The sequence below is a fragment of the Pseudophryne corroboree genome, chromosome 1 (genome assembly GCF_028390025.1).
Source record: "Pseudophryne corroboree isolate aPseCor3 chromosome 1, aPseCor3.hap2, whole genome shotgun sequence".
Taxonomy (NCBI): Eukaryota; Metazoa; Chordata; class Amphibia; order Anura; family Myobatrachidae; genus Pseudophryne; species Pseudophryne corroboree.
In genome coordinates, this window is record NC_086444.1 from 623,030,642 (window position 1) to 623,054,023 (window position 23,382).

Genomic DNA, 23,382 nt, shown 5'->3' on the forward strand with positions numbered 1-23,382 from the left:
TTTGGTACTTACCAGGTAAATCCTTTTCTTTGAATCCATAGGGGGCACTGGAGTACTCCTGGGATATGGACGACTTCCGCAGGAACAAGGCACTGAATAATTAAATTTAGAACTCTCCTCCCCTCCATATCCCAGAGTACCTCAGTGTTTTTTACTGAGCCGAACAGGAGCTATAGAGAGGTTGACAATGGAGAATTACATATAACATAACGGACAACAATAAAGTCAACACATAACGTGACTGACAACTAAACAGTTGGCACTATAACCGCTAGAACTTGAAACTTTGAACCAGTCGGTGAGAATGTGTTACCATAAGATCCCCTGAACTTACCACAAACCAGATAAAACTGCTCTGGGTGGGCGTCCAGTGCCCCCTATGGATTCAAAGAAAAGGATTTACCTGGTAAGTACCAAAATCCTATTTTCTTTTTCATCCACTAGGGGTCACTGGAGTACTCTTGGGACGTACCAAAGCTTCCCCCGTGGGCGGGAGAGCAGTCTGGCACCTGTAACACTAGGCGGCCAAAGCTAGATGCTGATGCCGCAAACGTATCAAATTTGTAAAAGCGCACAAACGTGTGCACTGATGACCACGTAGCCGCCCGGCAAAGCTGCGTCGTAGAAGCCCCACGACCAGCTGCCCACGAAGTTCCTACAGAACGTGTGGAATGAGCTGTTACTGATGTGGGCGGCTGTAACCTTGCATGAAGGTAAGCCTGACGTATGGTCAGTTTAATCCATCTGGATAAAGGTCTGCTTAGAAGCTGGCCAACCCCTCTTGGCAGCATCATAGAGAACAAACAACATATCCGTCTTACGAACTGTAGACGTTCGGGATACATAAACGCGTAATGCGCGTACTGCATCCAAGGTTCCTTTTTTTCCTGTCATCACAGGAACTACTGTTGGTTGATTGATGTGAAAAGATGACACCACCTTTGGTAAGAAAGCGGGATTCGTCCGAAGTTCCGCTCTGTCATCATGAAACACCAAATACGGTGGCTTGCATGACAAGGCACCCAAATCTGAAACACGCCTAGCCGAAGCTAAGGCTAGTAGAAAAATTTTTTCCAAGTGAGAAACTTGAAATCCACTTGTTGTAAGGGTTCAAAATATGAAGACTGTAAGAAATCTAAAACCAGATTCAAGTCCCATGGCGCTATAGGTGGAATGAATGGAGGCTGTACTCTGAGGACACCTTGCAGAAAAGTGTGTACCGACGGCAATAAAGCCAATCGCCTTTGAAAGTAAATTGACAACGCAGATACCTGCACCTTTAGTGTAGATAAACGCAGTCCTCCATCTAACCCCGTCTGTAGAAATAACAAAAGACGGGATAGCTTGAAAGATGATGTCGGAAACTTCCGATCTTCACACCAAACTATATATGCACGCCAAATTCTGTAATAATGAGCTGCCGTAACCGGCTTCCTAGCTCGTAACATGGTTGGTATAACCGATTCTGGAATGCCCTCTCTTCTTAAGAGAGCGGTCTCAACAGCCACCCCGTCAAACGCAGCTGCGCTAAATCGGGGTAAAGGAACGGACCCTGTTCTAACAGGTCCGTACGTAGTGGGAGCGGCCAAGGATCGTCTGCGAGTAGTCCTCGGAGATCCGAGAACCAAGCTCTCTGCGGCCAATGAGGCGCCACTAGTATGACTGTGACGGACTCTCTTTTGATCCGTTTTAGCAACAGAGGGAGCAGCGGAAACGGTGGAAACAGATACATGAGGCTGTACGGCCACGCGATGGTTAGAGCATCCACTGCCACTGCCTTTGGATCTCGCGTTCTGGACACATACTGGGGCGTTTGGTGATTGTGGCCAGATGCCATCAGGTCCACCCGAGGGTAACCCCACCTTTGGACCAACATGTGAAACACTTCTGGATTTAACGCCCATTCTCCTGGATGAAAATCCCGACAGCTGAGATAATCCGCCTCCCAGTTGTCCACTCCCGGAATGAACACTGCCGACATTATCACTTGGTGACGCTCGGCCCAATTGAGAATTCGAGCTACTTCCCGCATCGCCATGCGGCTTCTCGTTCCTCCTTGTTTGTTGATGTATGCGACCGCCATCGCATTGTCTGACTGCACCTGAACAGTCTGAGACCGAAGCATGTGCACTGCTTGACGTAGCGCATTGTAAATTGCCCGGAGTTCCAGTACATTTATAGACAGCAATCTTTCGTGTTCCGTCCAGAGACCCTGGAGCTGACAATTTTGAACTATAGCTCCCCAACCTCTGAGGCTCGCGTCCGTCGTTAGAATTATCCAATTCCAGGCGCCGAACCGTTTCCCTGCGGTTAGATTGTGTACTTTGAGCCACCAGAGTAGAGACACTCTGGCCCGTGGTGACAACCTCACCCTGTGGTGAATCTGCAGATGCGAGCCCGACCACTGTGCGAGCACATCCAGTTGAAAAGGACGTGAGTGAAATCTCCCGAACTGAAGTGCTTCGAAAGCCACCACCATTGTGCCTAAGAGGCGAATGCACAAATGTACAGAGACTGTGCGTGGCTTGAGCACTAATTGTACCAGATCACGAACGACCTGTACTTTCTGTTCTGGTAGGTAAATTCTTTGATTTACCGTATCGAGAATCATACCTAGGAATTGAAGTCGTTGAGACGGAATCAGATGTGATTTCTTGAAGTTGACAATCCAACCCTGCTGAACCAGTACATTGGCCCTCATTCCAAGTTGTTCGCTCGCTAGCCGCTTTTCGCAGCAGTGCACACGCTAAGCAGGCCGCCCTCTGGGAGTGTATCTTAGCTTAGCAGAATTGCGAACGAAAGATTAGCAAAATTGCGAATATACATTTCTTAGCAGTTTCTGAGTAGCTCGAGACTTACTCTGCCACTGCGATCAGTTCAGTCAGTTTCGTTCCTGGTTTGACGTCACAAACACACCCAGCGTTCGCCCAGACACTCCCCCGTTTCTCCAGCCAGTCCCGCGTTTTTACCAGAAACGGCAGCGTTTTTACACACACACCCATAAAACGGCCAGTTTCCGCCCAGAAACACCCACTTCCTGTCAATCACACTCCGATCACCAGAACGAAGAAAAATCCTCGTAAAGCCGTGAGTAAAATACCTAACTTTTGAGTAAAATAACTAAGCGCATGCGCTCTGCGAACATTGCGCAGTAAGCGATTAATCGCAATATAGAGAAAATCGGCAACGAGCGAACAACTCGGAATGAGGGCCCTTGTACGTTAGCAACGCATGTTGGAGGAGCATCTGGTGAGACGGAGCTTTGATGAGCAAATCGTCCAAGTACGGAACTATTATCACTCCCAGGGATCTGAGATGAGCTATCATCACAGACATCACCTTGGTGAATACCCGAGGCGCTGACGAGAGGCCAAACGGTAGAGCCTGAAACTGATAATGGTTCTGCCGTATTGCAAACCGCAAGAACCTCTGATGAGGTGGCCAAATCGGAATGTGTAAGTACGCATCCTTGAGATCCAGCGCAATCATGAATTCCTGTGGCTCTAAACCTGCAATTACTGACCGCAGAGATTCCATCTTGAATCTGTAGTAAGTGACGTACCGATTGAGACCCTTTAAGTTCAATATTGGCCTGACCGAGCCATCCGGCTTTGGTACTACAAACAGACTGGAATAATAACCCTGACCTTGTTGGTGTACAGGGACCGGAATCAAAACCGCTGCATCCAGTAGAGACTGAATGGCAATCTGCAGAACCGCCCTCTTGTCGTCCGACACAGGCAGTCCCGTCTTGAAAAACCACAGTGGCTGGAGACATCTATTTTGTAACCTTTTAACACTAAATTACGGATCCACCCATCTGTGGACGTCTGGAGCCACGCCAACTGGAACGTCTGAAGGCGTGCTCCCACAATTGGAGATCCGAGATGGGCTGGGAGCCCGTCATGCCACTGGCTTGTCAGTGACCTTAGCGTCCTGACGACTGGTGTTGGTCTGTTGGAAACCCCGACCTCGTCCGCGAAAGGACTGAGGTCTAAAGGATTTGAACGCAGGTCCAGAGTATCTCCGTCTAGGTACTGTTGGAGGCAATGGTAAGAAAACAGACTTTCCTCCCGTGGCCTCAGAAATCCATTTGTCCAAATCAACTTCTCGCCACCGTAAGGTAACGCCTCTATACCTTTTTTGACCTCCGCCTCCGATTGCCAAGACCGCAGCCAGAGTGCTCGTCGTGATGTAACTAGCGAAGATGAAAGGCGAGAAGTGAGCTGACAGACGTCAGTAGAAGCTGTACATAGATAATCAGCAGCTTCCCAGATTTGATCAGCGAGAAGTATAAGGTGATCGTCACGTAGGGCAGACTTCAGTTCTGTTATCCATACCATTAACGCCTTAGTTACCCAAATTCCAACCAACCCAGGTCTAAGCAACACTCCTGCTGCTGTATACATGGACTTTAGCATAGCTTCTATTTTACGGTCCGACGGGTCTTTAAGCGTAGTAGCAGTTGGTACTGGTATGGTTAATTTCTTTGTAAGTTTAGACACAGACGAATCCACCAATGGCGGATTCTCCCATGTAGCTGTCACAGACTCTGGAAACGGGTAACTAGACTTAAATCTGCGAGGTATAGAAAACCGTTTATCCGGATTCTTTCGTGTTTCTAGTAACATCTTATTAAGAGATTCTGAAACAGGAAAACACATTGGAGTTCTCTGTCGTTTAGTAAAGACGACCACATCATTTGTCAGCGGCTCCTCAGTTTCTGTAAAATTCAGAGACTGACGCACCGCTCTGATGAGATTATCAATGCCCGGGCTGTCAAAATCGTCACTATCTGACTGCTGGTCTACTTCGCCCTCCTCACCGTCATCTTGCGCAAAGAGGTCTGGCATAGAATCATCAGAATGCAACATAGCAGAAACTGGTAAATCATAAGACAAATGAAATTTATCCCTTCTACCCAAAGTGGACTTGGACTTTTGGCAAGGCTGAGACCCCTCCGGTAGTTCTAGCGGTTTCACCCTAGACTCAGATCTTGCCGCTTCCCGCTCTTGTCGAGCGGCGGCCAATTCTAATTGCAATCCAGCCATAACCTGTGTTAGCATAGCCCATGGAGGGTCCGGGGATGAAACCGGCTTTTTAACCGGAGCCGAACTTGTATTCGTAGCTGAATCCACAAAACATACTGTACATGTGGTAGATCCATCCGGTAACACATTCTTACAGACATGGCAGTGAAACTGCTTTTTTGTTTTTGCTGGTGCCTTACTCATTATGCAGACAGACAACTTGCACGACTCAGTAAAATTGTACTAAGGTGTCTCTATATATATATATATATATCTGGCCAAGTGCAGTGCACGCCAGTCTATATGAAATCTGATGCCAAATTCCCACTAACACCCCTGCGCCTTCTGTGGAGTAGAGATGTAGTACAGGAACATCTGGAATCACAACAGGAAGAAAGAGCATGGTTAAAATGCCCCCCCCCCATGCTACAGTATAAAACAAAGTGCAGATTATAATTTCCAATCAGATATAATCAATGCTCATCCTGTTAAAAAAAGTCTTAATAGCCTCTCTATGTAATAACCCATGCAGCGTTCTGCTGCTGCTATGGGCACACTCTCCCCTCCTAGTGTGTGTGCTTCCCCTCCCCCCCCCCCCCCCCCCCGTACTCCGTGTACTCTATTACACAGAGCCGGGGATTACCTGCGGGGAGCTGCTGGAGGGAGCCGGGGAGCACGCTGCATAGAGCTGTGGAGCGGTGGCATGGCATAGTGAATGCGGCCGGCGCGGCTCTGAGCGGCGGGAGGCAGCACATCGGCGGTGATCAGGTAACGGCGGCGGGCCATCACTTAGCGGCAGTGTTCCTGGAAGCGGCGGCGGGCGGCTCGGCACTTCAACACAGTGTCCCCACACAGCGGGGCGGCAGCGTGAGCGGACCGCCCCGTCCCCCAACATACCTGGATGCCTTGTAGTGAGGGCTATGACGGGGCTTCTTCTGCAAGCTCCGTCCAGCTTCTCCTGCAGGTAGTCCTGCACGTGGCTATGAGGGAGCTCTATTTAGAGAGGCCCGACACGCCAGTAGCTACTTGTAAGCAGCTTCCACTATCCCGGACCCACGCCTATTGGAAGGGGGGAAGGGATGTGGAAAATGTATAAAAGAAAATCAAAAAATAAAAATATTCAAAAGTAGTGTGGATAACTCCACAAGCCTTGTTGCTACTATGAGCACAGAAAAAACACTGAGGTACTCTGGGATATGAAGGGGAGGAGAGTTCTAAATGTAATTATTCAGTGCCTTGTTCCTGCGGAAGTCGTCCATATCCCAAGAGTACTCCAGTGACCCCTAGTGGATGAAAAAGAAATAATCAGATTCATCTATTCAGGAATTGAAATGCAGAATGCTTCAAATTTTATATATTGATAGAAAGTCTATCCTTCTTGGTAGTCATGCTCAAGTAATTAAATTCTTTCTTAATTAACAGTTTAGACCCTAACATCCGAGACCCTATTATTTGTTCTCTGTCCACTATTTCCTAACTGAAATTTCATGCTTGATTCTTATCACTACTACAGGATGATAGGGAATTATAGGCAACTTTTAATAACAATTAGTACTAGTATGTATCTAATGATTCTCCTTTTTTTCCCCCAACTAGACTTCTATTGTTCATTTGTCATTTTGACATACTGTTTACATTGATCTATTTAATTATTGTATATTTCTATATGTCTACTGGAATTTTATACAGCCACTCACATTGAATTGCTTGATTTGTATGTTAATGATATAATGTGATCTACTAAGGATTTCGTATAATCCGCTCATCAACACCCTGACAGTAAAGGGGGGTACTCACGGAGGGATCGCTGCTTAAAATCTAAGCAATCTGACTAGATTTTAAGCAGTGATCACTCCGTGTGTTACAGCGATAGCGATGCGCAGTGCCAAACAAGCAGGTCGCTCACTTCACCCGCTGGGTGAAATGAGCGCCCCCCCGGCTCCCCCCGCACACTCAGCACACATCGCGCTGTGCTGAGCAGGGGGAGAGATGTATGCCGAGCGGTTCACTCAGCACACATCTCTCCCGCATCTGCCGGTGAGTACTGGCCTTTATAGTATCTGATGTTCTCCCTTGCTTCCCCCTTCCCATTCTTTATCCTCCTTTTGCTACATCTCTGGTGTTTCCCTACAGGGGTGGTACACACGGTGAGATCCGTGCTTAAAATCTAAGCAATCTGACTGGATTGCTTAGAACTAAGCAGGTATCTCTCTGTGTGTATGCCCCACAGCAATAGCGATGCGCGGCCCCGCTGGGTGAAATGAGCGGCCCTCCGTCCACCCTCCCCTCGCTCAGCACACAATGTGCTGTGCTGAGTGGGGGAAGAGATGTGTGCTGAGCGGTCTGTGATAGATCGCTCAGCACACATCTCTGATCACATCTCCCCGTGTGTACTGGCCATTAGACTCACCTGTACCTTTAGTGATTCAGTTCAGACGACTACATTTTATTTATGTCTTCTTCACTTTAATTGGATTATAGGTCTAGACATTGGAGACCCTGTTGTAATTGTTTTTGCAATCAATATTATGTTCGCATATGCAATGTATTTTCATTATTGTAATTATATGCAGAAATCTGAATAACAATTTTGAAACTAACTGTTTATTGAACAGCAATAAAAGGAATACACATTTAACACATCAGGGTTACAATAACATACCAGAGCATGACTTATGGCAGCAATCCATCCTGACAATACCAAAATCTGCATTTCTGTCTTTTTTCTTTTTTTATACCAGGCAAAAGTTTGCAGAAAATTACCATGACAAAGATAACACGTTAATATTAAGAAAAATAGTACGGAATAAGAAAAGAGAACGATGTAGAACGAATAGAAAGAAAAGAAAAATAAGAGGAAAAAGGAAAGGAGAACAGGTGAACACCACTAGATGGCATATGAAGATAACCATCATTTTAACATATGTATTGATGGAATCTGTCAAACATAAAAACAGTAACCAAAAACCACATCGCATCTGGAAACAATGTAATATTAATAAAGTGTTAATAGGAAGCTAATAAAAGAAGGTGCAGTCTTAAGAGCATTCAAATTAAAAACTAATAGAATCTTCTTGTCTGGATATTACCTATGGCTATAACCCTAAGAAGCCCATGAAAATATCTAGAAACTAAGGTAGATTACGAGATCTCACGAAAATGGGGTTCTACTTTAAATAATCTCTATAATAAATCTGTTTTCTTCACAATAATAGTACTTTGGTGGGTGTCCTTTCTCATTAGCTGTATTTATCTTGGTATGTGCATATAGCTGATACATCTGCTACTACCCTTCAGTTGTTTCTCTCCCCGTAGCAGGAGGGATCTGACACAGTGGCTCGGCTGTAACAGCCTGGAAATTTGCTTACGTCATGGGATTCTGGTCATTGACTAGCAAGTTACTAATCGCCGTATTTAGTACAAAGGCCCTCATTCTGAGTTGATCGCTCGCTGGCTGCTTTTAGCAGCAGTGCAAACGCTAAGCCGCCGCCCTCTGGGAGTGTATCTTAGCTTAGCAGAAGAGCGAACGAAAGGTTCGCAGCGCTGCTACAAAAAAAAGATTGTGCCGTTTCTGAGCAGCTCCAGACCTACTCCTACCTTGCGATCACTTCAGACTGTTAAGTTCCTGTTTTGACGTCACGAACATGCCCTGCATTCGGCCTGCCACGCCTGCGTTTCTCTAGGCACGCCTGCGTCTGTATCTGACACGCCTGCGTTTTCCCACACACTCCCCGAAAAACGGTCAGTTACCACCCAGAAACACCCACTTCCAGTCAATCACTCTGCAGCCAGCAGTGCGATTGAAAAGTGTCGCTAGACCTTGTGTGAAACTGCATCGGCTGTTGTGAAAGTACATCGCGCGTGCGCATTGCGCCGCATGCACAGAAGTGCCGCTTTTTTACCTAATCGCTGCGCTGCATATACAAAAACAGCTAGCGAACTCGGAAAGACCCCCAAAATGCAGAAGAATCGCCAGAAAACCACCATGTTAAAGTCATTGTCCTGATTTTCACTATGTTACAGGTCCAAGTGACGAGATGCAATAGTCTGCAAAAAATGCAATAGAAAAATAATAATAATCATGGACTAAAAGAGGTGCCTCTGGATGATAAGATTGCTGTATTGGCAGCTCTCTCATTGGACACCATGTAGAGAAAAATGATTAAAATATCTAAATGCCAACACCCAAACTGAACCATTACTAGCACTGCCAGCCTAAGGTGGTAAGGGACAAAGAGCTTTGGGTCCACTGAGTTTTCCACAGTCAACACTAGGCTTTACCAGCCAGCAATAGTGGCACTATAGAAGGGAGATGCACAGCGTTGGGGTCTCCCATCATAGACCCAAGTCATGTCAACACTGGGATGTGTTACATAGGGGGAATGGACCCGCAGTAAGAAATGTGCCACCCCCTTGGAAAACTAACCCCATGCTGATAACACTAGGGCAATTCCCAACATCTTTAGTGTTAATATCGGAACAAATGTGTTTTGGGTTTTTTAAACTACCGGTCCCAGCAAGTCCTGTCATGACAAATTTTAATACAGGCCAGGGCATGCAGGCACTTGGAAAACCACGAGTGTCAGCATGCCTTAGCATACAGGGCCTGGATGCAAACTCAGTCTAGATTTTTTTTTACTTGAAATGAAAACAACCTCACACATCCCTCATTCTCCACTTTACTACTTACATATATTCCACAAATCCACGTACAATCTATGATCCTGACATTTGCCAAAATAAACAACTTAGCTGACGCATAACTAGCTCTGGGAGGAACTACAGTAGCGAATAACAGGGATAAGCAAGTTCATTGTGCACAAATATATTGGCTTTACTCCGATTGGCTAGAATATACAGTTTCCAGCCAATCAGAACAGAATGCTAGTGATGAGTTGGTTTTTAATATGACACACATCTCTGACCGCTTCCTTTTCAGCCTCCAAATCGCCAGCTAGGACTTCCAACGTTTTGGATATCATAGCCGCCACAAACTTCTAAGTTGCCGCAAAATTGCAGGCTATTCAATTCTGGGAAACGGCTCTAACTGAAATGCTTATATCCTCCATGCTGTTTTTCTCTTGCTATGGAGACACCAGAAATGAAGCAACAAAGGTCCGAGCTATAAGTGAATGCAAATGATGGAGCTCTAGGGAGGAAAATAAGGGAGATAATTCAGCTCGGGAGTTTTTAAATTGGAAAAAACATTTTAAATGAATTGCCACTATTTAGAAAAGAGGAAAAAATTAATCACAATTATTTCAATGTTCATTGATCTCGATATCACATTATTAATACGGGAATAACTAGCTTTATATTAGTACAGGAGTTCCCAGCTTTGAATACAAGGGCCTCAATTTTGGTATGTATGTCATTTACAGACACGATCTAAAAGGTTTACATTCAAATTTTTGGTTCACTTGTTTGGAATTTCAGGGGTATATTTACTTTATGCCGAGGGCTCCTCTCCGTACCCAAGGTGTGGTGGGTATAGAGGTCAAAATTAATTATTCATATTATTGGTTACAGGTGGACTACTGTTCCCGGCAAGTCTGCCAGGGCATGAGGGCACCTGGATAACAAGTGCTAGTATGCCCACTGGCCCTGTAAGAAAATATTAAACAAATGACAGTACACATACATCAATGTTTTAATCATTTATTAAATGAAGATACCTTCCATCCCTTGTTCAAAAATGTATTACTTACAAAGCCATGGAACAGGTCCTCTTTAGTCCATGTACAATCCGCGTTTCTTGGCAAAACAAAAAACATTGAGAATGTTCCCACTGGAGGCCTGACAGGACTAAGATCACTCGCGGGCACTCTCATAGGGATGAAACCTCCACAGCACCAGGGGTACAGATAAGAGCTTAGGGATGGAGGATTATTTTTCAATATATTTTCCACTTCACTAGGGATTCCAGCCCTGGGATGAATAGTCTAGGGCTGCTTGACATCATAGCAGGGAGACCCCCATACTAGATCACCCTGCTTAAAGGCTTTAATTCCCCCATGGTGACTGGAACGGCCATCAGCAGCCGTCAACGAACCATCAGGGAATCTTGGAAATTTTTCAAGTTAAAAATCCCTGATTTGCCAATCCTGCCTTTTTTCATTGGGGGAATATAAATGTTTAAAATTATAGGGGAAAATATAATTGTTTTTGCGGTGGCTGTCCGTGCCGGTCGCCCAACGGAGCAATTCAATTGTTGCTCTGTTCGGGTGCGAACAGCTGCTGGCACTGGCAGTTCAGCTCGCAGACCCCAGAGGTGGCTGTTTGGGCACCCAATAGCACTTTTCATGTTGTGCCTATTAGTTTAACCGCTTTACGCAGCTAAACCCGGTCTGTTCGGACATGACGTTTGCAAGAACCAATTGAACATTGCCCCCCGATTTCCCATCACTTTAGACGGGAGATCAAGAGCGAAAAAACACAATTGAATCACCACCACTGAATATTCCCGATTCCCCGAACTAGACATTGGTGGATCGGGAAATTGCAACAATGCGTCGCTGCGCATCGGCAGCAATTTTAAAATGACAGTAAAAACCGCTGCTTGGTAAATACTGTATTTTTTAGACATTAAGCCACCAGGGAAGCCCATCGGCTTGCAAATTAATGCAACACTGTTTAGTAAGTTTACCCGCATGTCTTGGCGACAAGGCCTCAATTTTTAACAACTGTAGTTTTCATGTTCCCATCTTTCTGGGAACACATGCATGCAACAAGAAGCAGGTCTGTTAACATTCAAACACAAGGCATTACGGTAGTTGTATCCTCAGTGCTAAAGAGCTGCTAGCAGTTAATAGGAGTTTATAACTTGCAGGGAGGAGAAACTGTACATAGGTATAAAATATCTAAAACCTACAAAAACAAACGCCATATATTATTTACAGAGAGGATAACGTGGCTTCAAGCTAAATATATTACTATACCTGGATACACAAAAAGTACAGGAAACACTACTGTGAAACTGGAAATCGGTTACAAAGCTGACACAACTGCTTAGCTACAAAAACACCTATGAAATTCGCAATCCATTCCTTACCTCGCACTCGTAAGGACGCTCTCCCGTGTGTATTCTCTGATGGTCGGCGACGTTTGATTGGTGCTTAATGACTTTATCGCATACCTCACATTTAAAGAAAAAGTTTGGATCTGCAGGTGGAGTGCGGCGACATGGCTTTACTTTGCGGGTGCGGTGTTTGTCTCTTTTTAGCCCACATCTTGGGGTCTTATTTTTTCCCAAACTATATTGTTTAACTGGAAAGTCCTTTACTTCCTCTTCTTTAATATGTTTTACCTCTTGTAACTCGTTGTCAATACTACTTTCTTTTTTAATGGTTTTCTTTACATAGAACTTAATATCTCTGGACAAAGAGTGGTGCTTTTCATCTGCATCCTCTCTATTTTCTTTATCCACATCAGGAAAGCTTATTTGCTCAGAAATAGGACTAGTTACATATTCTTCTTTAATGTTCTGCTCAGTCTTTGCCATAGAAGGTGCATGCTCTACAGAGGTAAAGGCATACTGAGCCTCAGGAACAGACCTGACATCAGAGATCAGAAATTCTTGGGGTTCCTCTTTGGTGGTTGAGTTATTTTCGATCAGTGACTTGAAAAATACTTCTGGTCGATTTGTAGGGTTCACTTCAGACTCCATTGCTGTGTTGCAAAGCCTAATTTACGATCTATTGAAAAAAACAACTATGCATTATAAGTCTTATAGAAGTAATCATTCTTTATTTTTTATATTCTGAACTAACTTCAATGCTTCACATTATCCATCCTAGAGCCCCATTTTGTGACACGTACAATTCTGGTTGTTTTTAAATTATTTTTGAGGACTTAAAGTGGATCAATAACCAAAACAACCTTGTCTGTAATGTCTAAATCAATTTAGTATTATTTTTTCAGTAGTTAGTAAAAGAATTATATGTTGATTAAACACATACAAGGATAGTGAACTTGGCAAGGGTCTACCATATGGGATCCGGTCTGAAGATCGACAGTGTCTAGGTCGACAATGTTTAGGTCGACCACTATAGGTCGACAGTCACTAGGTCGACATGGATGGAAGGTCGACAGGGTTTCTAGGTCGACATGTGCTAGGTCGACAGGTCTAAAGGTCGACATGAGTTTTTCACATTTTTTTTCTTTTTTTGAATTTTTTCATACTTAACGATCCACGTGGACTACGATTGGAACGGTAAAGTGTGCCGAGCGAAGCGGTAGCGGAGCGAAGGCACCATGCCCGAAGCATGGCGAGCGAAGCGAGCCATGCGAGGGGACGCGGTGCACTAATTTGGGATCCCGGTCACTCTACGAAGAAAACGACACCAAAAAAAAATAAAAAAATCCTCATGTCGACCTTTAGACCTGTCGACCTAGCACATGTCGACCTAGAAACCCTGTCGACCTTCCATCCATGTCGACCTAGTGACTGTCGACCTATAGTGGTCGACCTAAACATTGTCGACCTAGACACTGTCGATTTGATGAACCACACCCTACCATATACAGGTTTGGATGTGCTAAAGTTACTTTGCATAATACAGTAACTGAATTCATTTGTGCTCACAAAGAGTAAACAAAACCTATTTTATACCTCTGCTCAATGCAACTTAACAGCAAATTAAAAACTGTACTATATTATGTCCTGTCATAAACATTATATATGATGCATAGTAATAATTAAGTCTGTGTTGCAAGCTCATTTTGCAAATACTAGCATTGTACATGCTCCATATCCAGACTTTCACAAGTATGAGTGATCAAGGCTGCATGCAACTCAGTCACATCCGAATGGGCGTAACTAGGGGCAACAGTGCATTTGCATGTAGGAAAAAGTGAGAATGACTTGGAATGCACACCCTATTTTTAAACATAATAAGAGGTGCTACCATGCTGAGGGATGCAGTCAATTTACCTACAATCAAAATACCGACAATGTCAAAATACAGACATGGTCAAAATACCGACATGGTCAAAATACCGACAAGTTAAAAAAATCGACATAAGTTTTTCAATGAAATGGACTTGTTCATACAGTACTTTACCATCCCAGTGGACGTGGAGGAGGAATATAATAGTGCCAAGTGCGCAAGCCATGCGAGGGGACACGGTACACTTACACGGTGTCCATATGGATCTGGGTCGACATATACACCAAAATGTTTTTTTTTTTATTAAACGCATGTCGACTTTTTGACCTGTCAACATTTTAAATGTCAGTATTTGGAATGTGTCAACATGTTAAATGTCTGTATTTTGACCTTGTCGGTATTTTGACCATCGGTTAATTGTTATCGGTATTTTGACCGTCGGGATTTTTATTGTAGGTAAATCATACTGATCCTCCTGCTGAGGCTTCTAGTAACACAAAAAAGGAAAATATTAATGCACGAATACTGAAAATCAAAAACTATTACAATTAACATGGAGTATAAGTGAAGTTTTTAGCACAAATTTGGCCAAAAATGTGATCCCAATTGCACGTAGACCATGTTGAGTGAAGGTGTGTCGTGGGAGTGTAAGTAGAATGACAACGGAGTTGTGAGCAAGAATAGGGCTGGTGCAAGTCCACGAATAATGATGTTGGCTACTTTCGGAAGAGCAAGAATCAGGGTGGTGCAATTGCATAGATGTCTACAACTAGGCATTCTGGTAAAGATCCGCATTTGGTTCGACTTGCCTTTATACCTGCATCAGCACCCTTTAGGTACTTACATATTTTTTTAAAGTAAAATTCGATCATCCACCTGGCCATGATGACACACTCGGCTTCATTTTGAGGACTAAACATATTAAGTCTATTAAGGGTGATATCATATACCGTTTTGCAGATAATTTACAGCTCCATTATTGTCTAAAATATTCAATATCAACGTGTTGATTGTTATGGAAGGAAAATGCAGTAACAAAATTATGCCATATTGTAATATATATATATATATACAATTCATCTATATGTAACAGAGGGGTCTATTCATGTAGAACAAAAAGTGGATTTGATACTTATCACTATATATCGCATCAGTTCGATGCTATATATAGCTTTGATAAATAGCTATTCACGTATACTTACCCTTCCGGCAATGCAATCCGATATCCACGGCTCCAGCTATCCTGTCTTCAGCTGCGGTCCGCTGCGATAAGTGGTGTCAGCCACCAGGTCCCTCCTGCGCATGCTCCACCGGTTAAGCTCCTGGGAGGCTGCAGAAGCTGTTGGGAGGTCAGGGGGCGGAGTTAGCACCAGGTGCCAGGCAGAAAGCAGGGAAGCATAGTTTTGCACTGAGGTTCAGATTGCACCATTCTGAGCTTTCTGCAGAGAAGCAGAAAGCAGAGCTTTTCGTTCCTTCATGAATCGCACCCACCATACTAAAGTATGGTGATGAGATTCAGGCACGAAGCGGGGGTGCCCTGGAGAAGTCAGGACCTCTCCAAGGTAACCTGCATAGCCCAAAGAAGAGAAAAGACCTGTTTTCCGCAAAACAGGGCTTTTCTCTGCTTTATGAATAGACCCCAGAATCTTGGCAAAAACTGTGACTACTGTTAATAAAATGGAGCCAGGCACAAGATCCGTAATGTTTTCACTAAGAATTGCTTACTATACATTGAATTTTTCCATTAAAATTCACACAGCTCATTGAGCAAAAGGAGCAGTGAAAGCTGTATAATGGACCCGATTCAGTGAGGACTGCAAATTCTGTTAAGTAGCAGAATTTGCAATCCTTGTGATCACATGCTGGTGGCCGCCCATCGCAGGGCAAGGCCGCCCAGCATGCTGACCCCCCCCAGAAAGTAGGGATGCCTCCTGCCGACACAGCCTGGCTGCGGCCTGCAGGAGGCCTGCCACCATCATTCTGATCGCGGCGGCTGCATGTGACGTCACACAGCCACCACGTTCACACCCACGCCCCCCATTTGGATGACTCCGCCCACGTTTCCCCACCTCCGCCACGATCTGTCTCCGCCTAGGAAACGGAGCATTGCAGCCCCCGCTTCCTCCTCAGGACGGACCCACATCCTTTTAGTAATTTTTCCAGCTGGGTCACCTGTTGCGATCCAACCTGAATCCGGCCCAATATCTGTATTTAGGAGGATGCTTATAATGGTAACTATAATACACTACTTCACCCACACCCTCCAACAAGACCCATTCCACTAGGCATAATATACTCTGCTCCAGGGATGTGCGGTGAGCTAACTAGCTCAGGAGGCACTGGCTAGTACCAGAGCTAGTTACACCCAATATATGAGCCAAAGGGTACATCTGGGATTATACACTGGTGCAGCAACGCCTAGAAACTTGGTGAGTTTTGCTCAGAGATATGCAGAAAAAATAGGCAGGTGAGGCACTGCCCCAACTGCCATAGACTCTACTCCAGAGTTTTGGCTATAAAAATTATTAGAATAATACATAGAAGATATTTCAAACATATTCTTTGTGTTTTTTCATATACTTTATATAGTCAAAACTCTGGCACAAACGTTAATATGACAGGAAAGGCTCTGCCCCACCCTACTGCACATAACTGCTCTGCTCCTGGGCTTCCCTCTTAGGGTGGTGATTCAATTGTTTCCCCTGGCAGCGCTGACTAATGAGCACCCGACAGAGCAATGAACTGTTGCTCCGTTCAGGTGCCCATTAGCCATGGGAGACACATTTCTGCTCACAGCCTCCTGAGGTAGCGAGCAGAAATGTGTCCCATTTGGGCACCCAAAATAGAAATTTACGTGTTGCACTCAGTATTTTATTCGGGTTTATCCGCTTTGAGCTGCTAAACCTGATGCTGTTGGACATGAAAAGTGCAAAATAAAATGGTCTCCTGGCTCCGGAACAAACATTTGCATATTGGCCCTCATTCCGAGTTGTTCGCTCGCTAGCTGCTTTTAGTAGCATTGCAAACGCTAGGCCGCCGCCCTCTGGGAGTGTATCTTAGCTTAGCAGAATAGCGAACGAAAGATTAGCAGAACTGCTACTAAACAATTCCCTGCAGTTTCTGAGTAGCTCCAGACCTACTCCTAGATTGCGATCACCTCAGTCCGTTTAGTTCCTGGTTTGACGTCACAAACACGCCCTGCGTTCGGCCAGCCACTCCCCCATTTCTCCAGCCACTCCTGCGTTTTTACCTGGCACGCCTGCATTTTTTAGCACACTTCCTGAAAACGGCCAGTTTCCGCCCAGAAACACCCACTTCCTGTCAATCAAACTACGATCACTCGAGCGATGAAAAATCGTCGCTCGAGCTTGTGTAAATCTACAAAGTTTTGTGTGAAAGTACTTAGCGCATGCGTGCTACATACCATGCGCAATTTTGCAGTTTTTTCACTTGATCGCTGCGCTGCGAAAATCGGCAGCGAGCGAACTCTGAATGATCGACAATTGTTATGTGTTTTTCAGGCCACATTTTGTATAGTCCATGTAATGTGACCGCCGTTAATACAAGCATGTACGCTCGCCATACTTCGGGCAAGGTGGCTCGTTTCACTACTGCTGCGCTTGCCACAGTTTACTATTCTAATAGATGTCCACGTGTATAGTAAATCAAATGTTGCTAAAATGTGAAAAAACACAAAAAAAAAAAAAACCCACTGGTATCGACCATTTCCATGTCTACCTAGACCTTGTAAACCTATCATTTGGATACCATTGATATCAGCAGTTGTCGGAAATACCCCTTTCAGACCACGTAAGGCTACGGCCACATATAGCAGCCAAGCGGGTCCCGTTCAGCGGGACCTGCTTGGCGTAAGGAGAGTGCACATGGGCGCGTATGCAGGTGCCCACACATGTGCGGCAGCATGCTGCGGTCGGGCCGGATGACAGGACGGCAGGATTTCATAGTGAACACATACATTTCAATGTATGTGTTCACACAGTGCGGCTGTGCTGTACTGAAATCCCATGTGTCACCTGCCGAATCCTGTTCTGTGGGATCCCGCAGAACAGGATCCGTGTGCACACAAACCCCCCCTCCCGGTTAAGTGGGTCCCGTTCAGCAGGACCCACTTGGCCGCTATGTGTGGCCCATCACACCTGGGAGCCGTACACATGTGCTTCCCGAGTGTGACCTGCCCGAGACCCTATTTGCCACTGTCCCCGGTGACGGCGCAATAGTGTGAACCGGAAATGGGTCACATCGACTCGGCTTTCCCGTTCACACAGCACAGCGAGTCGCGTTGAACACACGTTCAACCCTGCTCGCTACCAGAGTAGGAATACCAGGTCGCTCGACCCGGATTATTTAAACTGGCCCCTTTCAGACCGCACAGCAAGACGGGTTATGCACGTTCATGTGCAATAACCCATGTTAATAGCTGGCGGTCTGGAAGGGGCATAAAAGTGGTAAAACAGAAACATAAATGGTCACACAGGTGAGGTGCAGCTCAGAGGGAGTGGGTGACTCAGCTGAGGCTTCCACATAGCATATAATACAGTATACTGCCACTGTCACAGGTTTCAACCCCGGCCAGGGCACGCTATTCGGGCTACTGTTGGAGATTTGGTGGATACTTTACAGAAACCAGCTGCTCCCCAGTTACTTCCTCCCTCCATAGCAGTAGCCAGCCAGCAATCGCACGTGACAATAACACAGACAGGAGGTCAGGCTCAGCCACTGCTTCCGCTATAGCGCTGCAGTGCATACTATATGTAGCCGCCACATACCCACCTGCAGACGTCTTCCCGAGCAGGGCCCGCTACTATCAGGCTGGGGATGTGTAGCTGAATTCAAAAGAGAAGCGAGCAGGATGCAAGTTGTAACAGCTGGGCAGAGGCTGACGCAGGGGGGCATATCACGGAATAAGTAGAAGAAGATGGTGGGCGGGATCGTGAGTGAAGAGTGTTTCCTTCCTCCAACCAATTCATGGTGGCTTCCTGTGCCATGCACTTGTTACAGACTGTCAGATCTGGGTGCGACTCGGAGGACCATCAATCACAGCACAAACAATTGCGATGCTTCTGTTTTTTATTAAAGTAAATAATATAAGTGCGTCTCCCATGCACAAATCTGCCCAGTCCTTCCAGAGCAGCATCAGGAGCAGAACAGCTGCATAGCACAGCCACTGGCTGCAAGTCAGACTCTGCGGCCACACTGCGCAGAGCCACAGACCAGTAAGACCAGAGCCGGCCCTACCCAATATGATGCCCTAGGCAAGATTTTGGCTGGTGCCCCCTAGCACCAACGTTAGTTCCCCCTCTGACCCTGCACCCCTTTCCCAGCACCATCACCCCTCACCCATAGCAGTCCTTTTTTTGGTTTCCCTACCCCCTGTAACTTAAATAAGAACAATGTGCACATTCAGCGCACAGCCCAAAAAGGTCTGTGTTCTTGCTGGGAAGGGGTATGGCCACACAATAGAACCCCCAATTCAAATTATGCCACACAGTACTGCAACTTTGTTCACAATTATCATGCGATAGTGTCCCTTATTCACATTACATCACACAGTAGTACCACTTTACCTTATATAAGTTACTCCTCACAGTAGTGCCCCTCATTCACATAAGATCATACTGAATTGCTCCTTATTCACATTACACCACACCATATTGCTCTTTATTCTCATTACACCACGCCATATTGCTCCTTATTCACATTACACCACACCATATTGCTCTTTATTCTCATTACACCACGCCATATTGCTCCTTATTCACATTACACCACACCATATTGCTCTTTATTCACATTAGACCATACAGTAGTGCCCTTTCTATATGTTACGCCACACAGTAGTGCACCTTATACACATAATGCCACTCATTAGTAATGCATTTATACACATAATAACACACAGTAATGCCCCTTACACATGACACACATTATTAATGTCCTTATAAACATAATGCACACTATGCCAACCCTTATTAATGCCCTTATACACATAATGTCCCTTACACATATGACGCACATTATTAGTGCCCTTATAAACATAATGACACACATAGTGCTCTTTACACATTTGCTGCACATTATTAATGCATACTGTCAAAGTCAGAAAAATATCTCTATGCACACTACCATATTTGCACCTCACACAGGTCCGTGCTGCGCATGCGTACGCTCTCCCGTACGTGCGCATACTCACAGTCGCGGGCACCCGCAGGCGCACGGTATGCGTATTTACGGTAGAGTTTATGTGATCGTAGCGTGCGACTCAATCGTTACATATTTTCACTATATAATGTATTTTGTAGATCATGGTCCCTTTGATAGATTCTGAAAGTTTGGTTAATATAGAATGTTCGTGAACAGAGAAATCCCTCTTTGTTTGATACGAAGGGTCAGACAGGAGTAATACAGTGGTGTTTAGTACTCATCGGAAGAGTATTTAATTAGCAATATTCCGGTGTTGGTTTGAAGCGGATTAATCGCTCGTGCGAATAGTTATTGACATAAGAAGTTTATGAACATTTACTGTATTTGCACTTACTTATCCATGCGGCGGGAAACCCAGTTTCCCTCCCACCTGAGCTGTTGGAAATAGTCACGGCCCACCTGTATGAATCAACCTATGACCTTTTGTTATAATGCGAGGAGGAATTCCTGTGTCCAATGAACAATGAGATTGTAGGGACCATTGAATTGTATTGTGTGTGGGGCATAAATAGACAAGCCGATCACATCCAGCTCTCACTCTTCAACGGTTATCATTGCTGAAAATCGGGAGCTGGATGTCCAGAGGCGCATGCGATCGTTTCCTTTGTGCGTAAGTTTTTCTCCGCAACTATATTGATCTTCTTGTTATTGTGGGCCAATTTCTCTCTCTCTCTCTCTTCTCCTCTTTCTCTCTTATTTTCCCTTAGATAGTAATTGTATTGTATTTCCTGTGTAGTTATCTGGTTAGGTAGTCTATGTTATATTGTAGTGTATGATTTGTATTTGTATTAATTCTTTTGCAAGTATATCATTCATAATATATATATATTAGGCGTTGGACCCTAAGCCCAGGTATCTGTGTATTTCTTATAGTGTTTAGTATTCTCAGAGCGTCGGTGACGCTCAAACAGCTTTTAAGTTAATAAGGTTACACTAGGTTGCATCTACACTCTATCTCTACACAAAGGTTTTACTGCATATTACATTGTTTATGGTTTAGATATAAAGGTTTAACATTGTGAGCGTCTGCGCCGCTCGTGATCTCCTCGTGGTCTCGAGCGTCCGCTACGCTGATAGCGTAGCATTACGGTAGTCGCTCACCTATAAGTGTGCCCGATACCAACAGCGTATTCTCATGAGCGTCTGTATCGCTCGAGCAGCCCGCACCCGATACAGCGTCCGTTACGCTATAGTGAACCATTACGTTAGTCAGCAGCCAATAGCGTGCCTGCCTGTGATCTCTTGGCCGTGAGCGAACGTGACGCTTGAGCGTCTCGACCACGGCTAAGCGATTGTTACGCAACGAGCGTACCCTTAAGGTACTTCATACGTAAATAGCGTACAGTGTTCTTAGACCTCATAAAGGGTTTTATATACGATAAATATTCAGCTTTATCAATTGGCGGCTCGCCCGTCCTTCACATATCTGCACTAGGTAATTTCAGCAGACATTATCCAGCAGCAAAGGGCGGGAGATCATATTCCTCGTAGTGCTGTTTGGATAAGCGTCTGCTTCGCTTAGTAAAGGGTGCTGAAGGAATCCGGGACCGGAGGTAAGAACAAAACGCTAGTATCTTTTAAAACTGTTTTATTTCTGTTTTGCGTACACACGCATATAGCTGCATTTCTTTTTCGTGTATTTTCATGTCACTCTCCTGTTTGCCATTTCACAATTGATAACGTGCTGAGAAAGATTTGTGCTATTGGTAGTTAAAGAGTAAAAACGATACATTAAGGGGTAATTTGTAAAACACACGCACAGCTTCGCCTGAGATACAAGGAAAGACCTGTGTGGTGCTTGGTAGATGATTACAGTTAAAGATCATCTACATTGATAAACGTGCTAATTGTATTTTTGTATGGCCAGCGTACACGTGTATCTAACAAAAGGCTGAGACTCGCGAATGCAACACAAAGGCCGACGCACGCAGCGTATATTACGCAACGGAGCGTCTGGGTACGCCCACCGAAACTGAAATCGCACAATAGCATTGTTTTAGTGGGGGCGGTATAGCATAGCCACGTGATAATAGCACAAATTGATTTCAGTTTTTCCAAAACTTAGTTTAAATACCTTACTTTACTGTAATGCCTCTGGGGACAGCTATCAGACTACGGGAAATGGTTTTTCTGATCAGAAAACTATAGAATGATAGTGGGTTGAAAACGGTATGAGTGTATTGAACTCCTCTTGGTGAAGTCTTTGTGAAATCTTGGTGAAGTAAGTCTTGGTGAATCACGGTCAAGGTGAATACGTGATGAGCACGGTCTGAGTGAAAACGTGCAACAGAGTGTGATAAAGTTTTCGTTGTATTACGCTCTGGCTGTTTTGGAGCACAGTAGGGAGACTCCAATGATCCTACCATTTATGGGCAACAAGTGTCTATAAGTGGTACGATTGGACCGCACGGTTGTATGTGTGACCAATAACGCAACGTGATATGAGGTAGTATATCCATGCGTAAATCTTGCCCTCATACGTGTTGTAGGGAGCACATGCAAGCGTGATTTGTGTAAAGAAGGGAATTTTCACTGGTCACAGGAAAATCTCTAGAGATAGGGCCTGCAACGGTTACACGTGTCTGCTAAAAGGGGCGGATTCGTTGTACTCGGAGCAGAAGAAGTTCAGTGGAAGAGCTTTAAGGATTTCCAACGTAGACTGTGTTTGGTGCATTTTAGGAAGTTTTTCTGTGTAAGGTCCACAATGGAAGCCAAGTGCACAACACAGGGACGTTCAGCAGTCAGTGTTCAGACTGCAGAGGCTTGCAGACCCCGAGGGTCTGCTCGGTTAGTAATGTGGAGGAGGTATGGTCCCCACACTGAGACCTTTTGTGATGAATGGACACGAATGACTGCGGGGGATAAAGCACCATTTCCTGGGATAGGTAGTTTTGACTTAGAGGTATTGCATAATTTAAGGCGGAGGATCTGTCTCATAAAATCCTGGAAACAACGGGTTAAACATGATGATTGTTTGCAGTTATGGCTACAGGAAAGTGAAATGCAAAGAAATGTAACTTACATACCTAACTTTCATCTTGAGAGGAGAGACATGGCAATGGAGAGGATTATGGTTGCGGAGAAAGGCACAATGTTGTACGATAAAAAGGCACTTAGTAACCGTATTAAAAATGAAAGTGTAAAATGTAATAAGGTCTATAAAAAAAGAAAGTGTTAAATGTACAACTATTAACCCATGCAAGTCGCACCCCTTGTTAAACTTTCCTCAGGAACACCAACAA

The 23,382-nt window shown here is 44.8% G+C and overlaps 1 protein-coding gene across 6 annotated transcripts in view; it reads right to left on the reverse strand.

Annotated features, from left to right (window-relative positions):
- LOC134903470 (zinc finger protein 436-like) overlaps positions 1 to 18,937 on the reverse strand; it is a 153,607-nt gene extending 134,670 nt beyond the window's left edge. For 2 of the 6 annotated variants that reach the window (XR_010175750.1, XM_063914470.1), the window contains exons 1-2: positions 18,710 to 18,933; positions 12,082 to 12,724 (exon numbers count right to left, since the gene is read on the reverse strand). Coding sequence is in view for 5 of the 6 variants with exons in the window: in XM_063914470.1 (XP_063770540.1) it covers positions 12,082 to 12,696 (615 nt within the window). In the remaining variant the exon portion in view is untranslated. Of the gene's footprint in view, positions 1 to 7,709; positions 10,180 to 12,081; positions 12,725 to 15,120; positions 15,258 to 18,709 lie in introns of those variants that run through there. The other 4 variants (XM_063914469.1, XM_063914472.1, XM_063914468.1 and 1 more) reach the window with 4 other exon arrangements.
- Between the last annotated feature and the right edge of the window lie 4,445 nt (positions 18,938 to 23,382).